Source organism: Meles meles, chromosome 7 (assembly GCF_922984935.1).
Source record: "Meles meles chromosome 7, mMelMel3.1 paternal haplotype, whole genome shotgun sequence".
NCBI classification, from domain to species: domain Eukaryota; kingdom Metazoa; phylum Chordata; class Mammalia; order Carnivora; family Mustelidae; genus Meles; species Meles meles.
This window is the reverse complement of record NC_060072.1, coordinates 118,274,966-118,297,222: the sequence shown is the minus strand read 5'-3', so window position 1 is coordinate 118,297,222 and position 22,257 is coordinate 118,274,966. Positions and strand designations below refer to the sequence as shown.

The 22,257-nt window shown below is 41.7% G+C and overlaps 1 protein-coding gene across 1 annotated transcript in view; it reads right to left on the bottom strand.

The window, feature by feature from the left end:
- ITGB1 (integrin subunit beta 1) overlaps positions 1-21,100 on the bottom strand; it is a 46,418-nt gene extending 25,318 nt beyond the window's left edge. Inside the window, exons 1-2 of the mRNA XM_046012412.1 lie at positions 20,974-21,100; positions 2,377-2,443 (exon numbers count right to left, since the gene is read on the bottom strand). Of these exons, the coding sequence (XP_045868368.1) occupies positions 2,377-2,443 (67 nt within the window). The 5' untranslated portion in view covers positions 20,974-21,100. The remainder of the gene's footprint in view (positions 1-2,376; positions 2,444-20,973) is intronic.
- Between the last annotated feature and the right edge of the window lie 1,157 nt (positions 21,101-22,257).

The following is a 22,257-nucleotide window of genomic DNA, read 5'->3' as shown; positions in this document are numbered from 1 at the left end:
ATGAAAAACGATTAAAATGACAAAATACAACACATATAAACCTTAAGAATGAATAACACAACATATGTCATGTATTATTACACATTATATATTACAAATATGTATTACATTATATTAATAACATATAAAAATTGTTAATACATTGATCCAGATCTACCCCAAAGAGGTGATGTTATATTACCTTGGTATAGAGAGCCATGAAAACATAGTTAGCTTTCTTGTCTTCTATACCAAAGACTAGGTACCAGTAATCTATACATTCCTCCTTTTCTTCAAAGGCATAATTTTAGGATCTATTATATTGGATGGTTATAACTATCTGGAGTTTTCTTACAACTGGGTAAAATATTACTTCCTTTAATTTAAGTCATACTACCACACCCATACCCACAAAAGCATCGGCAAAAGCTTTCCCTTCATTTTTAAGAATTTAAATACTTAAAAAGCCCATATTCATCCAGTCCACAATCCCATGATTTTTCACGCTCTATGTGCTAAGAATGTCTCACATTTCTTTAAATCCACCTAAGGATCAGCATGCCTTTCATGTAGTAAAAGCACTAACACGGACTGTCTCCAAGGTGTCTGCTCCGATTATAAATCTAACATATTTGCAAAATACATAAAAGCATAAAGAACAAACTCAAAATCACCCATAATCTACTCACTAAGGGATAACTACTGCTAACATTTTTGTATATTTCTTTCCAGTCCTTTTTCTATGTAGATTAAAAAAAAATAGCAAGGAAGTACACATATAGACATTATTTAAATAAACTGAGAATATACATTTTTGCATACTATTTTTATACTTTATCCTAAGTGTTTCATTACAAATTCTTTAAAAAATGACTTTTGATGATTATATATTTCATTATCTTAATGTGTCCTATTTGATGTTGGACAAATTTAGCTTGCTTCCATTGCATACATGCATAGTTTCCACACATTTGCTCACAATGCACGCATGAACCTTCCAAATACATGTATACGCATCAGTGCACATACATGCACCCTTCTGAGGACCATTCTCACAGTGTAAAACTCTGATCCTTTCCTTAGCACAAACTAAAAAGGAGAATACTGAGTTGGAGAGTATTCATGTTTTTAATATTCTCAGTATACACAAATTTCTATCCAGAAGTAATATTCAAATTTATAATCCTACAAGCAGTACACAAATACCATTTTCACCAAACCTTCGACAAACACCAAGTACTTTTTTAATATAAAAAATCTTTTGTTCATTTAATGCATATAAATTAGAATATCAATTCTACTGTCAGTTATTTAAGTTTCATTTTTATCAGATTTTATTGACCGTATCTTTTATACATTTTGTTTATATCTTTCGCAAATTTTTTTTTCTGTCATGTTCATCTATTTTTACTGGATCTCAACACATGCTAATCAAATTAAACCTCTGCTAAGTTTCTCATCTTGTTGATGGTGTTCTGACATGCAGACACTTTGGGTTTTTATGTTGTTGGTTTTAGGTCATCAACTTTATCAATAATTTCCTTTAGGGTTTTTCTTCACCTTTCCGTGTAGTTAAGTTCTTCTTATTCTAAGATCAAATAATTGTTCTATGCAATGTATTTTCTGAAATTTGGAGAAGAGAACTGCACATCCATCATTCCAGAGGTGGATGCACCATGGTTTGTAAGAGGATTAAATATATTTTTTGGCTTTGTTTCATTCCTCTTCTAGATCATGCCAACATTTTGCAAGACTTTTTTTTTTAAGATTTTATACTTATTTGACAGAGAGAGATACAGCAAGAGAGGGAAAACAGGGGGAGTGGGAGAAGCAGGCTTCCCGCTGAGCAGGGAGCCGAATGCGGGTGATCCCAGGACCCTGTGATTCTGACCTGAGCCGAAGGCAGACACTTAATGACTGAGCCACCCAGGTGCCCCTTTGCAAGACTTTTTGATCAAGAGTAAGAGCAGCTTCTAGAAAGTGAGTTGTTCCTGGTGTCATTTTTTTAGATAGTAATGGTTTATTTATAATCCACCATTTTACACATTCACTTTATTTTCTTCTAAATGTGTTACATACCTTTGCTTCCTCTATGCTTACTTAAACACTCTATTACAGTCTTAAAAGACTTTTCTGCTGTGTTCTGTATTCCTACCACTTCAGCATTTCCTTAGCCCGCCCGCCCTGTCGCTGTTCTGGGTGGCAGCAGTGAGGGGCTGGATGTTGAAGGATCTTGCAGGCCACTCTAAGAACCTTTACCCCAAGTGAGATGCGGCCCTTGCACAGCTTTCAGAAGGAGCAGTATTTTGCGGTTTAGACTTGCTCAAGAATCTAATTGGTCAAAAGTAATACAAAACACTAAAATGAAAAGACAACTGAAAACTTTTTTTTTTTTACCTGCTTGGCCAAACACACAGCAAACTGAACCGATCAGCCCAATCCAGAAAATCAGTTGTAAATTCATCTGAAATATAAAATGTACATTGCTAAATATTAAGAAAATAACAAAAAACAGTAATACATTAAACACAAAACACTCCCACTGACCTTATCTTCTGTTGATTTTATAAATATAATCCCTCTCAAACCATTTCTTCTCCAATCCCTTTCTCTAACTCTTTTATCCTCCCCCTCCCCTTCCCAGTCACCTCACCTGTCAATTACATTAATGTCCACACCAGATCCCTAGAACCCATTCTTGCCTTTCTCCATATCAAATATATTTTAACATCTGATTAACAATGCTCAAAATGTGTCAAGTATTCCCAAACACTACAAGGGCCATAAACAGTCGTTGTTCCATGGAATTGCTATGTCTATCACCTCCTGTGGCTCCCAGGAGCCACACAGCCATATCCAGATGCTACAGTTACCTCAATACTGCAGGTCAGTTTGAGTGAACTTGTCAAAATCCAGATGGCTCACCCCCTTGCTTACAACTTTTCAATAATGTCTATTTCTCCTCGGGCTAAGGCCAACATCCTGCCCAAGGCCTGACTTAATTTTTGAGGTTGAGCTCCTGTAATTAGTTATTTTTTTTAATAAAATAACATCTATGCATGGGATTAGTAAAACATTTAGTTCAACTCCCTGTCATCTCTAGATCTACAAACTAGACTAAAAAGAAAAAAAAGAAAGAAAGAAAAAGAAAAAGTACAGGAGGAGAGCCTAAAAAGACTGACACACCTAAAAAGACCGACAGGGGTTTGAGTTGTCTTCTAGAATCTCTAAAGAAAAATTAAGTAATCTGTATATTATCTAGAATTACCCCAATCTGCAGCCATTAGGTATAGGACAATTTCCCGTGAATCAGTTTTCACAATATTGATCTACACTTACTTCAGCTATGTCTCCAGCCACAGCTCACTAACCCTATCCTTTCACTGTTCACTGTTTTTGGACTAGCAGCCAATCACGTATAAATATCTGCCTCTCCCACATAAATACATAAAAACAAAGGAAATATGGTAAAAATCCCAAAAAGTTAGCTTACTAGTTATCAAAGACATATAAATTTAAGCAATGTGAGTTAAGCCAGCAAGAGAAAAAGCGGGGGGAAGGAGTTTTAACCCAACAAAACTACTGCAGATGGTTGACAGAACCCAGAGATGGCTCTATAAACTGGTATAATTTGGGGGGAAATAATTTAACCTGTATCAAAAACCATAAAAGTTTCTACCTTCTGACCTCGCAATCTAGCTATTATTCATCCTAAGGAAATAGTTAAAAACATAAAGGGTGATATACACACACAACTCATTTATTAACAATAGGCATAAACACAAATGTCTTCTACCCAGTAACAAGGGAACAGCTAACTGCCTCAACCAGATGGGACTAGTAGAGTCATAAAAATAAAATGTAGTAACAACAAAAGGTTTTTGGAATAATTTTGAATGCAAAGTACATATTTAGATGACAAGTATGTAAAATAACAGTACATGAATATATAACGTAACCAAGGAGTCCTAGAGATGACAGAGACTCATATGCATAATAAAAAGACAATGGTGGGGGTGCCCAGGTGGCTCAGTCACTGAAAAATCTGACAAATTCAGCTTGGGGTCCTGGGATTCAGCCCTGCATGGGTGGGGCTTCATGCTCAGCAGGGAATCTGCCAGTCTCTCTCCCTCTGCCCCTCCCCCCTGCTCTCTCACACTAAATCTTTATTTAAAAAAAAAAGAAGACAGGGACGCATGGGTAGCTCAGTTGTTTAGTGGCTGCCTTCCCGCTCGGATCATGAGCCCAGGGTTCTGCAATCGATCAAGCCCCACATCAGGCTCCTTGATCAGTGGGGAGCCTGCTTCTCCCTCTCCCTGCTGCTCTGCCTGCCTGTGCTCTCCGTCAAAAAAAAAAAAATCATAAAAAAAAAAAAACCTTCCATTCTAAGATGCTATTCCCATAACTCCCAAAGAGTGCTTCAAAGCTGTGCTCAGAACACCCCAGATTCCTGTGCCTCTTCTGCTGTCCAATGTTTAAGCTTTCTCTGCTGGCTTCCAGGAGAAGAGGAGTGAGAGTAACTTACATAACCACACGCTCTACACTTGCTCAGAGCAGCAAGTGCCGCTATGCATCGAGCTTACAGTTTTGCTTACACACCACTTGTAACTGCATCCAAAAGAGCGTAACTGTGCAGAGTGTCACAGAAGTGGGACAAGCCTACAGTTTGCCTTGTATGGCCTCTCCAACAGGTTTATATGCAATAAATCCATTAGACTCAAATTCTAAGCAATTCAAATAACATTACCAATTCCAAAGTTATGACAAAAAGGTCCTGGGACATGAAGACTGTGATGAATAAATCATCCGGGCAGTTTTCACACAAAAGAAACAGAATAAATATTCGTCCCATATATGGGCTGGTACGGTTCTTCAGGACACGCCTTGGGCTACTTCAAGGGCCCTAGACTGCTGTGAAAAACGTTTTAAAATATTACACAACTCAGAGAATCACCATGAAGACAGAGTTAGGAGATAGGAGCAGCACTGTTTTAGGCAGCCTCACAACCTTAGGCTACCCACCTTTAAAACAGACTTTAAACACCCCGTCTTCTCCTCCTGTAAACCTTGACAAGTCGAAGATTAGCCTTCTGAAACTCCCTTGCTCTGGGAGGCCCCAAACCCAGAGGCAGGCAAAACAAGGCTTTAGTGTGGAAGAGCAGCTGAGAGAACAGGACGGCGGCTAAGAACAGTTCAAGGACACTTGTCAACTTTCCTGTGACTGGTCAGTGCACTGGCAGGAGACAGACAGGCACCGCCATTGGCTGGGGACACCTAGAAAAGGCCAGGCTTTCCCTCAGGGAAGCAGAGAGGCCACTGGAGACAGAAGAAGAAGACAGCAAAGAAGAATAAAGAGCAGCAAGGACGAGGCTGAGAAGAAACTGGGTTAACAGTGGCCAAGGAGAGGACAGCAGACTGTGCAGAGGACGCGGCACAGGAGACAGCAGCCTCCCAGCCAACGAGGACAGTCCCTGAAGGTACTGGACGCTCCTCCTGCATATGGGGCGGGAAGGAGGACACACCAAGAGCTCCCCACAGCCTTTCCTCCTAAGGCAGCTCTTCTCCAAGTGTGATCTAGGCAACATCTGCTTCAGATTTACCTGGATGCCCACCCGGGCACCTAAAACCCACAGGCTCAGTAGGCAGAACCTGTTCTCCTCTGATTTCCCAGCTTAGTAGTTTCCTACCATGGGCACTCCTCGCAGAACTCTTCAATGTGAGGGGTTGGCAGGGAGAGAAGCCTCCAAGGCATTATCCTGATCCTGTCTTCAAAGGTTGTCTACACTGCTGTAGTTATCTACACTGTTCTCCATTTCATAATCTCCTACTCCCTCCTCAACTGGCTGTAATTGATGTCCACTTCTACCATGCATGTGAAACTACTCGTGCAAAAAGTAACCTTCCAGGCCTTCCACTACTCTCTGCATTCATTCATTCAGGCAAAAATGCCGTGACTGCCTACAATGATGTGACTCCCCTACAATGGGGAGATACATCCATTTCCCACTCACAGAATTTACACACAGCACTTAATCCATTTCACCATTCTTTCTTAACCCACTCTGTTCCCTCGGGCTTTCCTGGTTTCTCCCCCACCTCTCCGGAAGTTCTTCCTCAGCCAACTTTGTCAGGTTCTGTGCCCAATCTGGAGAAACAAAAATCAGTCTCAAGGAATTTTCCATTCAGGCAAAAATACAAATGATTACAATATGATGTGACGGTTTCTGTAATGAAAATAAGAACAAAGTGCACTGAGGACACCAAAGTTGGCCTGGCCAAGTTCAGTGGCTTCATGGATTTGGCAAAACAGGCAGGCAGATGAAGAGAAATGTTCTAGGCAAGAGGTTTGTATATGCAAAGCTGTGGAGTCCTAGGAAGAATCACAGTAACTCCTTTCCAATCTCGTTTCTAAACATACATGCTTGATAGCTCCCCCCCAAACCGGGACTATCTCACTCTATCTGCACAGAAAAAAAGGTTAGAAAAAATCTATTTAAGGGCATCGGGTGGCTCAATCGGTTGGGCGTCTGCCTTTGCCTCAGGTCATGATCTCAGGCTCCTGGGATGGAGCCACACGTTAGGCTCCCCGCTCAGTGGGGAGCCTGCTTCTCCCACTCCCTCACCCCCTCCCCCTGCTTGTGCTCCCTCACTGTCTCCTTTCTGTCAAATAAGTAAATAAAGTACTTTTAAAAATATATATCTATATTATATAGATATCACATATATATATATATATATATATATATATATATATATATACACATGTTATAGTTAAAGCTGGTCTGTGGGATGATTATTTTGTCCCTGTAATTTTCTACAGTAAGTAAAAATTACATTATAATCTTAAAATAAATTTTAAAAATCTTAAAATCATGAAGGCCGAAAAGAATCTTAACATACTTAAGCATTTCTGAGACTTAAATTGTAAGCGAGGTAGGAGGAGCTGGGTCACAGAGGGCCTTCAAGGCCACCCAAGCTCAAAGGGTTTAGATTCTACTCTGTATATAGCAAGGAAGCCGGGGGAACAAATGGGCCAGGGTAGCACACGATACAGACGTGACGGAACTCCACGAGGCAGAGGATGAGCATCGAGCTAAGGGCTGCAAAACAAGGCCTGCTTTCTCTGCCAGGGCTCAGCACACATCTGAAGGCACAGGGCAGCAGTGGACGAGGATGAGAAGACAACTGTGGGATCAGGAGGCAGCACAGCTTGGAAAAGGAATCACCCCTTTCAAACAAAGAAGGCAGAAGGAGAATGATGTTAGAGGAGCAAAAAATGCCTTTGTTTTAGAACCCAGGAAGGTGAGATGCCTGAGGGACTTCTAGGAAGGCTACCTACAGGAAGGTAAGACACTGGTCTTGATCTCAGGAGGTAAGTCAGGGTTAGAGACGACGGATTACCCCAGAATGGATGCCACAGAGGCAGCAACTGAAACTACGAAAGCAGGAGGCTGTGAAGGAAAGAATACTCAGAAAAAGAGGCGAGCTCACGAGGTGAAGACCCAGGAGAGGGTACCTGGATGGAGCCTGGGGCGTCCTCGGAGCAGAGAGGACAGCATCCAGCCCACAACGGAGTGTGTGAGCCTGAAGAGAGATGCTTCTCTCAGCTGGTGCAGGCCAAGACAGCCTAGGTTTGCTCCGAAAGCAGAGCCAGGACGACTGCAGGGCAGGGAGGAGGTGGGGCTCCAGCGGGGAGGTCCTGGGAACAGGTGGCAGCATTGCAGAGCAGCACTCAGGACCCGGACTTACAAAGGCATGGCCACTCCTCTCACTGGGAACGACCTGTTCACCCCATCTTTTCTGATGGGTTCCAGACTTCAAGAAGACAGGGCCTTGGTGCATCTTATTCTGAAACAGCAAGCACCAAAACCACTTGGCACAAAGTCAATGTTCAGAAATTTTTGCTGAACTGTATTAAACTGTATGATGTTTTTTTCCAACATTACTCAGAAGCCCAGGAAAGAAGAGTTTCTCAGAATTATTGTGCAGACTCTCTTTAAATAGAAAACAGTTACTATAGACACCCTAGTAACACCAATGTTCAATTAATTTAGGTATATACAGTCAATTTAAAAACAGACGTAAAATGCTTCATGGTCCTGGCTCTTATACATTATGAACCAAGATTAATTTACACATACAAATAAAACTTGCCACCAAAATAATAATGACTCGGTTACAAGGTAGTCAACCAGATAATCCAGATGTTGGCTGCTTATTACCATAATTATTGGCACAGAAGCACAACATTTTTTTTTTTTACCAATTCTGTAGCTCAAATCGCTGAGACACCTCCCACAGATCCTCAGACTCCCACTGGAACTCACTGAATTAATCCATTGGTTTCCAAGGCAAGTGCAGGTGGGCAGGGAGGAGGACTGGATGACAGTTAACAACACAGAAGAGGACAAAGGCAAAGGACTAGAGATCACGAGAGGTAGGTGAGAGAAAAAGGGACTCCTGCACACAGGGGAGGGCAGCGCCAAAAAGGAAGGACGGATTTAACATTGCAGAGACAGGTAAAAAGTTCTAAGTGAGGATAAGCTACGGGCAATTACTTAAGCCAGAGTTCCTTTTTTTTTTTTTAAAGATTTTATTTATTTGACAGAGAGAAATCACAAGTAGACAGAGAGGCAGGCAGAGAGAGAGAGGGAAGCAGGCTCGCCGCTGAGCAGAGAGCCCGAAGAGGGACTCGATCCCAGGACCCTGAGATCATGACCTGAGCCGAAGGCAGCGGCTTCACCCACCAAGCCACCCAGGCACCCAAGCCAGAGTTCCTTCTAAAAGCAGAGGCTGAGACAAAAACAGGACAACAGGCAATTTTTTTTTTTTTATTGGGATTTCATCAAGATCAAAAGCTTTTGCACAGCAAAGGAAACAGTTAACAAAACCAAAAGACAACTGACAGAATGGGAGAAGATATTTGCAAACGACATATCAGATAAAGGGCTAGTACCCAAAATTTATAAGGAACTTAGCAAACTCAACACCCAAAGAACAAACAATCCAATCAAGAAATGGGCAGAGGACATGAACAGACATTTCTGCAAAGAAGACATCCAGATGGCCAACAGACACATGAAAAAGTGCTCCACGTCACTCGGCATCAGGGAAATACAAATCAAAACCACAATGAGATACCACCTCACACCAGTCAGAATGGCTAAAATTAACAAGTCAGAAAATGAGAGATGCTGGCGAGGATGCGGAGAAAGGGGAACCCTCCTACACTGTTGGTGGGAATGCAAGCTGGTGCAACCACTCTGAAAAACAGCATGGAGGTTCCTCAAAATGTTGAAAATAGAACTACCCTATGACCCAGCAATTGCACTACTGGGTATTTACCCCAAAGATACAAACGCAGTGATCCAAAGGGGCACGTGTACCCGAATGTTTATAGCAGTAATGTCTACAATACACAAGCGATTTTTATACAAAGGTGACCCCAGGGAAAGACACAGATACAGAAGAGAGTGAACCAAGACTGCCAATTCAGGAGACTTCTTTGTCATGGGGGTCCCTGGGGGCTTGACCTGGCTGAGAAGTTTTGAGAAGTGCCCAGAGAGTCTGTCCAGAGGAGGGTCAATGTGGAGAAGTACATTTACTAATTCCAGTCCCCACAGGTAAGTCTGCCCAAGGGGCACTCACTTCCCCCACACTTCCAAGAACTACGGGTTATCTGCCCAGAAGTCGGCACCAGCTTCTCGCCTGACCATCACCCAAGAGAACGCCCAGGAGGAACCTGAGGCAAGATGCAGTCAGCCAAAGTGAGTCAGAACACTAACTGCTCCCAGCGGCAGTGGCTGGAATCAGAGAAGAGGCCAGGAGGAGGTGGGAAGGACAGAAGAGGTCTCTATCTAGCACAGCGCTCGAAGGCAACCGGAGTTGAAAAAGTCAAGAAAACTGCTAGACCAGAATATGAGAGGTATTACCTGCCTGTATTCTTGAAGACTCCCAATGATGGCAAGAACTGGGGAGGTGATTTAAGTCAGATACATACACTAAATCAAATATAAACAATCTTTGTTTTCAAAATTTAGCGTTTAAGATACAAGGAGCTCTTATCCATCTACTACAGATGCATGAGGCTGACTTGTCCTATGAATTGCCATCTCCCCTAGAAGTCAGTGCTCAGTGTTCTCTCTATATTGAGCACATTATCTCACTATTTAATAAAGACACTAAAGATAAAGATGACTGAAAATATTCCAAGGCATCCAAGAAACAACAAAAACGAAACCAGGAAGCTTAAGGAGGGCAAGCAGTGTACAATAACATGGTAGCACAGAGCTGAGGGCACCAACTTGGAGGCAGAATGCCTGGATGCAAATCTCTGAAGTAACTTAACTTGAAGGTTTTGCTTTTTTTCAACCATAATCGTGACCAGAAAATTTTGGATTCCCGCACTTCGGGGAGAAACAAGATCTAGAAGAAAGGATATGCATTAGAAATAAAACAACTGTAAACAAGATTAATGCTCACTGTTATAGCCACTCAGGTACTTATTGGGATACAGTATCAAAACGTCATTATACTGTATGACAATAAGGTTTAATCAGATGCTATCATATCAGATACCAATTATATTAATAATATAATTAGAGCCTTATTTTAGGTTCTACATCTAAGAAGGATTATTCTAATTAATGTGCTTTCTAACAATTTGTATGCAAAATAATAAGAACAGCAGAATCTCAGTGTTTTCTATTCCTACATTAGACAAAATACATATAATTCTGAACATGAGTATCAGAGACTTAAAAAAGAGATCATGGGATGAGATAACATACCTAATAGAAATATAGGAGAATGACTAGAGGCTTCTTCTATAAAGGGGAAATAAAGAGGAGAGGCTAAAAGAAAGGAAACTTCCCTGAAAAGACTTCACTAAAAAGGTGAATCCCAATACTGTGTACCAGTGGGATTTCAGCCATGGGTGGCTGCCCACTGAAGACTACAAAGAAAAAGAGGAAGACTGGTATGTGGTATGCTTAAAGATCCAGAGTACGCATACAGCAGGCACAGACAAGAATAATACAATACACTGAGTTTTGAGGATTTAGGGTCATTTGTAACAAAAAGTTATCTCATTTTTATTTCAACACTTTCAAATGACTACAATAGTAGCAATAATGATAAAAATAATTAACAGCTATCTTCTCCAAGTACCTCTGTGCAGTTAGGAATGCTATTACCTTTGGCTTACAGGTGAGAAAACCAAATTACAGAGAGGTAAAATAAACTCTCCAGGGTCACACTGGTGGAAGGGAAATCAGACCATCTGAATTACATACAAGCTATCACCTGCTCTGTGCTTCATTAAACTCTAATTTTTTGAAGGCCTACTCAAGTCACTATTTAAAAAAAAAAGAACATCCTTCCAGTGTGAGAATAGACTCAAAGCATAAAAGTAGAAAGGGTTTATAATCTGTGAGTTTATTTCTTAGTCCTTCAAGCTGAATGGAGGACAAGAAAAGTTAATTTAACAGGCAAATTTCAATACTGAGTACAATATTGAGTGTACCCATAGGTTTTGTGCCTCGATTTCTATAGCGGCGTTTTACCCTAGTATTACTTTTTACCATATTCAAGTCTATCTACGGGGTCATAATTCATTCCTTAAACAATAAATCATCTTAAGCAACTCCTCCAAACAATTTTGTTTTAGTGGTTAACAGCCTGAACTGTGTGCATTGTTCCCATTATCAAAAACTGTACAGAATTATTTTAATTCTAAATTAAATTAAACTCACCTTTATTCACCAAAGTGTGGTTTTATGTCCTATTCAAACTTCTAAATACACACTTATTTAATATTTTTAACACTGCCACAAGTAACTCACGTGGCATTTCCTTTTACTTTTACAGATAAAATCTTTAGAAACTTTAAAGTACTGTATTTGTAGAAATTGAACAATTACAGTTTAGAGAAAAATTACTTTAGAAAATGTGGTGAGTTAGATTTATTTCAAGTTTTAAACTAAGGTACCGAAAACCCAACCAGTACAAAAAGAAGTCATCCACAAAAAATTCCTTCCTATCAAATCCTTGCAAAAGGGTATATTTTTGTTCAACACAACTTATTAAATTTAAGTCAGCAAATACTTATTGCAAATCTACTGTGCAGACAAAGCCAGACTAAGTGACAAAGCTGGGATATAAACCTAGGTCTGATTCAAAAGCTCAAGCTTTCAATAGAAGTAGGTGTCTAATAAAAAAGGTTAATGGTTTTTACCTTTCAAATACTCTCTTTTAGACAACAGAATTGTCTAATTGCTTCTTTTTTTATGTCATAACATTTAAAAATCTTTTCATCTAAAAAAAAAAATCTTTTCATCTGAAAGTAGAAAAGACTAGGATAACTACATTGAGGTATATCATAAATCTCTCCTAAAAATATAACACAGCTGTATTCATCCCAAGCCTGTCCCACCACCATTATTTTCTATATCTGCTTTTAAAATGGAAAAAACAGTCCCATAAAAGAATAATATTTAAAAATCAATACAGAGCATAAAAACAACACAGAACCAAACTGAAAGCCTCAGAGAATTTACATGCAGCTCTTCCCACTTGTCCCCATACAGAGGGTAGTCAGATGAGGAGCCCAAATGGAAGGTGCTCAGAAATCCCACTTATCAATCTAGTCCATCAAATTTGAGGGTGAGTGTGGGGATGCATTCCTCTGGGGCAAGAGCATCTTCCCTCTAGAGGAAGAACAACTAGAACTCAGCATTTTATTTCCCTCCAGGCAGGACGAGGTATGCGCTGGTGACCATGAAAGTGTTTATGACCCAAATAAGAAGGCAGAATTAATGATTAACAAAACTTAGAAAGGATGAAGAAGAAAGAAAAAACAAGAGGAAATAAGAAAGAGAAGAGGCCAAGTACTCCAAGGCAAAGATACAACTTATAGAACAGCAGTCTGAACTAGAAGCCTTTCTACAATTCACCACTCCCGCCAGAAGAAAAAAACTAAGGGCACCAACTCTTTCTTACCCAATAGCAACATCCACCTGAAGCTAATGAACTCAAAGGCAAAGATTAGGCTGCTCCAAAGCAAAAGGCTCACAAAACGATCTGAAACCTGAGAACAGCCCATAACAGGACTAGATACTTTAAGAAAATGACAATAACAGACTGAAGCAAAATTCTAGGGACTGGAATTCCTAGGGACTAGGAACTGGTCTACCCACCTTCTCCAAGGAAACGTGAATATGGAAGATCAATCACCGTCACCCACCATCCAGCCCACAAGTGCACAGGAAAGATAAAGAACGGATATACTGCATGTTGGCACATAAAATGCCTCAAAGATAAATTGGTGGGGGGGGGGAAGGGCGCAGAACTTAATCAGGAAAAACTTCTACAGAAGAAAAAATGAAAGGAAGTGAAGAATCTTCTCTGCAAATAGGAGAAAAAAGAGATGAATTTATTATGCTTTTGAAGGAATTTAGAAAATCTCAAATAGGTCTCACAGGGATCAGCCAAAAACAGTAAGGTCATAAAACTAGAGGAAAAGCATACAGAACTCAGGGAGGAAACTTAAGTTGAAATCCTTTATAGAACTCATAAATACCAGGAACAGGAACAACACAACACAAAGAGCATGCTTGAGAAAAACCACACAGAACTCAAAGTAATTCAGGCCAATCAGAAACACGATGGAGCCAACAGTGATCTCAAAAACAGGTAACTGGTACTACCGCCACTCCTCAAAAAGGAGAACCTACGTGAAAATGGGAGGGGAAAAAAAACTGGGAGCTTTCCTGCCAGGGAACTGAGGAGATTTGGGGACAGTGGCACTCCTCCATCTGGCTGTTTATGAAATACATCCTTTTATAATAAACTGCTAACCTGGTTAAAAAAAAAGTATTAAACTAAAAACTCAGTGAGAGGGCATTAATAAACTCAAGTCTAAAGGACAGCCTTAAAATACAAACAGAAGACCCTTGAAACAAAACTATCAAGCCATAATATTTTAAAGCATGATTCAAAGTGAGCATGGAAAGTTGCCTGAAATTAATTCTTCCAAGCTCCCTTGCACTAGACATTACCTAGCAACTGATATTTTTCAAACCAGTCTAATGAGCTGTTCTTCTCAACAGCTGCTACAGCTACAGATTTTGCCCTTCCCTGAATGGAGGAAGGAGTAGGTTAGTAATGATTTTGCTTGAGAAATTTTACTTTGGGGTAAGTTTATAAAGATAACTGTAAATGGAGCTAGCAAAACACATTAACCATCCTGGTAATGGTATCAAAAAAGCACTTGTTTAACATCTGTTCTACATTATTTTTATTAAGAATTGTAAAGTATGTTCCCAAATTGTGTGATTTAATCTTTTAAGTGGATCACTCTAAAATTCTTACTTGATCAAAAGTTTAATAACTTTTGACTATACCTGTTGCCACAGCTCCTCTCTGCCCTGTAGAGTGGAACAAGCACAGTGCTAGGTCTATTTTAAATATATAACAAATGTTTTAAAAACTAAACATAGGGAGGGCGTCTGGGGGGCTCAGTGGATTAAGCCGCTGCCTTCAACTCAGGTCATGATCTCAAGGTGCTGGGATCAGCATCATCAGGCTCTCTCTGCTCAGCAGGGAGCCTGCCTTCCCCCTCTCTCTCTGCCTGTCTCTCTGCCTACTTGTGATCTCTGTCTGTCAAATAAATAAGTAAATAAAATCTTCAAATAAATAAATAAATAAAATCTTAAAAAAAAAAAAAGCTAAACACAGGGAGAAACAAATTTCTCATTGTAGTCAGCACAAAGCTGGAAATAATACCTACCACAGAATTGTTGGAAAAGTAAAATAGGATCATCAGTGTAAAAGCTCTTAGCAACACATATTTTTATGGTGATCTGTCGGTCACATTTTACTTAATTACTGAATTTGCTTCCTGCTTTCCAACTCATTCACTAGTCACAGGCTTCCAATGGTAAGAACCTGAGTGACTACTTAATAAACGGTTTTCAATCATTTTAAACCCGTGCTCCTTTAAGAAGTACAAATCTATTCCCTATTGTATTTTTTGTTTTTTTCCCTAATATAACAAACGTACTTTTTCAAATTAAAACCTCCTCCTCCAGCAATGAAGTATGACCTACAATGACCCCCTCCTGAGAAACACTATAATAATATGAAATAAATCATACGTTAACTATAAAATATTTGAGCACCACTAAATTACTATTCTGAATTTCACAAAGAGTAAGAAAGTTTACTCATATATTCACTCAATAAACATTTATACACTGAATGTTCCTAATAAATTTTTCACATAAATACTTTCCTCATCCACTGAAACTACATTCTCTACCGTAAAATAAAAATGCTAACTTTTCTTCTTTTTTTTTTTTTTTTTTGGCTTTCATTGGCTCTTCATCTCTTTACCAACCACAATAAGCAGAATTAACTACTCCTTTCTGTATGGTCCTAAAACATCTTAAGTGTCTAGGATAGTAAATGACAAACCCTCAGTTTCAGTGATGCTCAATAATACAGTTTTTAATACAAATTTCTATCATAACTAATTGTACTCATGTGTGTGAACCACACTAGAAGGAGGACAAAATCCAGGACTTCAACGGATACTTGTGTGCACACATACACACATGTGCACGAGCACACACGCAGAGTAGTCAAACACTATTTGCTAAATTAGACTGAATTCCACCTTCTACTTATACTGTCCTTGGAATAGGTCACCCATCTATTGTGCATATCTTCGTTCATACCATTCCAGGTTCCTTTATAAAGCATTTCAAAACCACCTAAGCCAAAGGCTGATCTTTTTCTCAAAATGTACTACAGAAAATTATCTGGTATAGTACCTTGTGTAAAATATTCTTAGGTACTTGTTATGTTTCCCTAGATTAAACACAACTTGTCCTAACCAGACGACATACTCAACAGCAAAGTCTATGTCAACTGCTTGATCTACAACCACTGAGCACAGCATTCTTCAAATAACTGGCGCTCAGTACACTGACGGATTAAAAGGTAAAACACAGCAGAGTTACATCGGATGAGAGCTCACAATAATAGATGTGGCTGGTCAACGCTGCAGGTTTTCTTTTTTTTTTTTTAATATTTTATTTATTTAACAGAGAGAAATCACAACTAGGCAGAGAGGCAGGCAGAGAGAGAGGAGGAAGCAGGCTCCCTGCGGAGCAGAGAGCCTGACGTGGGGCTCGATCCCAGGACCCTGAGATCATGACCTGAGCCGAAGGCAGTGGCTTAATCCACTGAGCCACCCAGGTGCCCCCGCTGCAGGTTTTCTTAAAGCAATAATCTGCCACAACACCCCTCCTCTCTGGTGACACAAGAAAATGGTCGCTCGTGAGAGAAGAGGGGGCGCTCCACACTGCCTGGGTTGAGTGGTAGCTATCCTTGAACTCACAGAACAACAGAATGAAGGAAACCTACAGACCACTTCTTTTTTTTTTTTTTTTTTAAATATTTTATTTATTTATTTGACACAGAGAGAGAGAGATCACAAGTAGAGCAGCAGACAGAGAGAGAGGGGGAAGCAGGCTCCCCGCGGAGCAGAGAGCCCAATTCGGGACTCGATCCCAGGACCCCGAGACCACGACCCGAGCCGAAGGCAGCGGCCCAACCCACTGAGCCACCCAGGCGCCCCTACAGACCACTTCTTGATGGTGTAGCTGCAGAAACCAAAGCCCCAGAAGGCAAAGTATTCCAGCCAAGGCCACAGAGGAACTCAGCCGCACAGTTTACACTGAAACCCAGGTTTACCACCTCCCAATCACAAAGCCTTTAGTACATCAAACGGCTCTTCTAATGACAAGTCTAAAATGACTAGTAAGTCTTTTCGTCTTTACGTCAAACATGTCAATCACAGAAAAAAGCCCAGAAGACCCAAGTCACTCATTAGACTGTCACACAAAAGAATTAGGAATTCAAAGAAACGGGGCAGGAAATGCTTTCCTGGATTCCGTTTCCTCCAACCAGCCCTAGACCGTTTATAAGTGTTCCCAGGCTTTCTGCCTGGCCCCCTTGCACTCTGCGTACTCTCCTTTGGTATTCTCAGCAGCAGCCCGGAGCTTCAACTAGCACTTACAGACTAAGAATCCCAGAATCTGAATCTCCCAACCAGACTTCTTGTTCTGAGCTCATAATCTATGTATTCAACTGAGCTCCTGGACATCTCTACCAATGTCACTTTTAAAAACACTCGGCGTTGTAAAGTCATCATTTCCCCTCCTTCGAGTCAACCAGTACCACCCCGTTGTGATCATACTGCCTGTCCTGGGAAATGACACCACCTAACCAGAAACCTGTGTCACTCTGGGTTTCTTTCACCTCTCTTACTTGAGACATCAAGTCTCATCAATTCTCCCTCCTGAATACAGTAGTGCTTGTATCCACACCCAAAGCACCCCCTATACCAATGATTTCCAAAGATTTTTGATCACTCACTTGTATCATTGAAAAGATTTCTGAGCTAACATATACCCAAAGTATGTGTTTATTTATAAGTTAAAATACATGTATTTTTATAGCAATATAGTAAGATATTAAAAATAACAAAAATTTTAAACTTTAAATAAGATTAAAAATATATGTATGTGTATGTATATATATGTATATATGATATTAAGCCTCATATTTTCTTCCTATATTTCAATGAGTCATTTTATACATCCCTGGGGTCTAGGAACCTGTACTTTAGAGATGTATAATGACACTAGTCCAGTTAGTAAAACATATATACATATACATCTATATGGTGTGTGTGTGTGTGTGTGTGTGTTATTTAGGTACGTAGCATGGATATTTGAAGCCATTTCTTTTTACTCATACACACATATTTCAAGATGATATACACAATTTAGCGTATTGCTAAATACAGTTAATCTTACCATCAAAGACCACAAACCAAAAATTAAGTTTAAAGGTAGCTGACTTCTAAAAACTCACTCTGTATTATTTTATAAACATAACTCTGTAAGTCTTACAATTAGCCATCTCTGTAAAGAAGAGAAATTTAAGAGTACAGTTTGGCTCCTTTTGCACATGGCTCCTAAAGAAGAGATATCACATTTTTTTCACCTACCCACTAAGGTTGCTAATATTCTGGGTTTTGTGGACTGCACCTCCTTTAACCCAAGTACATATCATAGTATTTTTTCAGCTTTCTACATCGATAGATACTGCTACCATTTCAGGATGCTGAAGACTAATGTAGTCTTCCTTACTCCTATCCCTGTAAACCCATCGCCCTTCCCCAAGACTCCCACTACAACAAAAAAGGACAAAAATCCCACAATATATAACCAAAGTTAGAAAAGACCTGCTAATACAACAAGAGACATTTACACATTTGCACAATAACAGTCCTCTAGGGTTCTACCTACAATGTAACGCATCCTACCTTTCCATGCAGAGTGGGGAAATCTAAATTTAACAAGAGTCCATATAAATCCTCAGACACTTTCAGCTTGTTACACATTCAGAAACTGAAAATCTCAGAACTCAGAAGTTCTGCAACTTTGAACAGGCAGAAGATGTTTCATCTCAGCATTCCAGCAGTGTAGTTAAGAGCAGACCAGTGCACCAACCGAATATTAAAGAAAAATAATTTTCTGAGGTAGACTATTATACTACTCCCCCCATGCTGTACGCCACAATTTATCTGGCAAGAATCCGAACAATAAGGCTATTATGTGGCAAGCATTCCATTAAAACTAGCACATTAAACTGATTAATTCTATTACAAAGTGACCAGATGTCCCCAGAGAAGCTCCGGGAGTTAGGAATTTATCGTTAACAATATAGAACTCCATATTCATTCAGTGATGGAAACTGGGGCCAGATTTTAATTATACTGACTAGAAAGTTAAGGAAAAAAATACATGATTGTTAAAATTACTAAATTTGGCAGTTTTCAATGCTGTTGATTCTACACTTTTTCATATACAGATTATTGAGGGTATTATAAAATAATAACATAAAATAATCATAATATAGAATTTAGCATTCTTTTAAAAAGCGTTAACATTACAAAAACAATATTTCAGGTCTGTGAAGCCAACACAGATGCCTTAATTTGGAGTTGATTTGCTTTCTATTTACGGAAGTATTAACCACATCCCCTGTCTTTTTAGCTAACATTCTCAGAACATCTTCCATTTTATACCGAATTTTAGGATAAATTAATGGCTCTTTCCTCAGAGACCTGTCTCCAAACTACTGATTTGTTTCTTCCGTTTCCTGTGTATCACTTCATTATCTTAAGTCACTCATCTAATATTGATCAATGAACGAAAACTACTTAAAAATATGAACACTGTAGTGGAACTCTTATGTCCTATCACCTCTGGATGTAGATGTCCCCAAATATAGAATAAGCTAACCTTCATCTAAAATTTCTTAATCATTTCTAAATGTGGCCTATTAATATAACCTAAGGGTATACACTAAAAAAGAAGCCTAATCAAAATTCATTTCACATTATTTTTGCACCACCAACAAAAAAATAACCACCCAGTAATTCTACCCACATAAATATCTATGTGGACTGAGCCCCAAAGAAACCTTGCTAATGATGTTATCAATTACATCCTGAGTTTTTTCTAAAAATCTTTTTAATATATCAAGAAGAGATGAAAAGAAGTCATATTTATTGAACACCTACTAGACTTTGAACTGTTTTATGTATTACATTAGATTTTCACAAGTATACTGTAGTTATGGAAGGTTCAAACATGGGCTCCGCCGCTAGACCCCATGGGTTCTCTACTCGCTAGCTGGACGATCACAGGCAAATTACTTAGGCTTCCTATGCCTCAGTTTCTTCATTTGTAAAATGGGGATAAAAATGGCACCTACCACATTATATCGGTTCCAGAATAAAATGAGAACATACAGGTAAAGTGCCTAGAGCTAAGCATGGCCTACACTGTCCTTACTATAATAGCTACTTTTATTATTAGTGTGGATATTCTTGTTCCCATTTTACAGATGAGGAAATGGAAGCCTGAAGAGGGTAGTTTACTGTGCAAGATTTCGACTCCCAAGCACAAATCTGGTGAAATAAAAATGACTTCGGCATAAAATACTGGTGTTCTTAAAACCACAACTTGTTAGGAAGCCCAAGAATTGACACGTAGTAAGATGGCACCAGGAGCGGGTCGGGCACTGAATCTTGCGGAGCGCCTGGGACTCGCACGGCTGAGGGACCTCACACTCAAGTGCGGCCTCATAAACATTAAGTGGAAAAAAAAAATTATATATATATATATATATGCCAACCCCGCGCCTTCCTTTCCTAGCGGCTCCACGGTGCCAACTTCTGTTAGGGCCCACCCTACAATTCATCCCAGGCCACAGGCCCTGAAGGCTGGGCCCAACTTCTGGAAGTTGGAAGCGAATTACTCAACTCAGCACCGCTCAGAGAAAAGCAGCCGGCGACAGGAATGGAAACAAAGGGAAACCGTCAAGGTTCGTTCAAAGTCCTAAAGCGTTGAGTCCCGGGGAGGCCTCCACTCGCCTTCTCACCTGCGCGCTGCTGCGGCAGGACGAAAACCTGGGCGCCGCGCGGGGTCAGCCCACGCCACGGAGCCCAGGCCACGAGCCGGGAAGGCTCACGGCGAATGGCAGGTGTCCGAGGGGCTGCTCGTGCCCGGGTCCCCCGCAGACCCCGACCCCGAAGTGACAGCGCCCAGGCCCGCGACCCTCCCCCCTCGCAACGCGGCGGGACTGGCTCAGCGCCCTCGGGCCGCCCGCGCCTGGGGAGGGCAAGAAGGGCCGGGAGAAGCCGGGAACACGGCCGCCCGCCCGGACTTCCTCTGTCTCCCCAGGGCAAGCATTCCGCCCCCACCCACGCCCCGGCCCCGGCGGCCCACCCGGCCCCGACGTCCCCCCCACGCGGGGCCCGGCCCGCAGCGGACCGCCGGAGGTCCCGCCGCACTCCGGAGACCCGCGGCCGCCGCCCGCCCCGCCTCCCCCTCCCCCCCCCAAGGCGCCTACTTTCTCCAGGCGGCGTCCAGGCCCCGGTGCGCTCGGCTCGGGCCTGCTGCTCCGCGGCTCCCGCTCGGTCTCTCCCGTGGGCTGGCGCGGCCTCCAGGCTCTCGGGCGCGGCTGGCTGCAGCGGCGGCTCCTCCTCCTCGTCCTCCTCCTCCTCCTCGGGGGTAGGAGGAGGAGACTCGGCGGCGGAGAGCCGCCTCCCGGCAGGAAACGACCCCCGCGGCACCGCCTCCTCGGCGCGGCCGATCCCGCTCCTCAAGCGGCCGCCGCCGCGCGCTCCCTCCGGAAACACATTCCTGCCTGGACGCGTCAGCCGCGCCGGAGGCGAGGAGGTGGCGGCGGGGCGGAGGAGGAGGCAGGAAGACCGCGGCCTGGACAAAGGAGTGGGGCGGGAGGGCCTGGGGAGTCGCGGAGGGCGGGGCGTGGGACTCGGGGGGCCTTCGCCGTGCCTCAGTTTCCTTTCCTGCCAAGGGACGGAGGCGTTGGGGTGAGCCCAGTGCTCCGCTCTGGGAGCCCCCGTGAGAGAAGACTGGATGGGCCGCAGGGAACCTGGGGCTGGACTCCTTTTCGGACTTACATTCTACTTCCCCAAAGCCACACCCAAAGGTCCCTTTAGCCCCGGATTGTCCCGGGAGCCGAGACGGCCACCTACCCTACAGGGCTTCGTGGGGCCCAAAACTTCACTTCCGGAAGGGAATTCGCTAAAGTTAACCCTGTTTTCTGGAGCGATCGTTTGCTTGACTTGAGTCTATGAAGTGGTGAAGACAGGAAGGAGGGCGATGCCAAGGAAGATGGGTTTTTAGGAACGTTTTAGAGAAAAAAAACTGGTGAGTGAGGGATCTGCTTTTGTTAGATTAATCTGGAAGTCCATTTATGGGGAACAGCGATCGGAGGAAAAGTCTCTTCCATAAGAATGGAAGAATGGAGTGTCTTCTGTTTCTCTTCTTCTTTTTTTAGTAGGTGGAGATGAGTGCAGGAGAAGGAGCATTTGAAAGAGAAGGGAAACATTCATTATGAGACAGGCTGGACACATTTTGATAAGAGGATTGAAACTTGTACCACCCAACATCATACTGAAACCCAGTAATTGAGAATATGCTGCTGGCAAGCTGCCATCCTGTTAACAGAAAATGTTGTGCCCTGCCCCCTGGCCACTTGCAGCACCCTGCTGGGAGTAGAGTTCAAGTAAGATTTGTGAAACCGAGAAGTAGTGTTTCACGTGGAGGAAATTAGAAGCTGAGATGCCCATTTGGCTGCCAATTTTAAATAAGAGAAAATAAAATAATC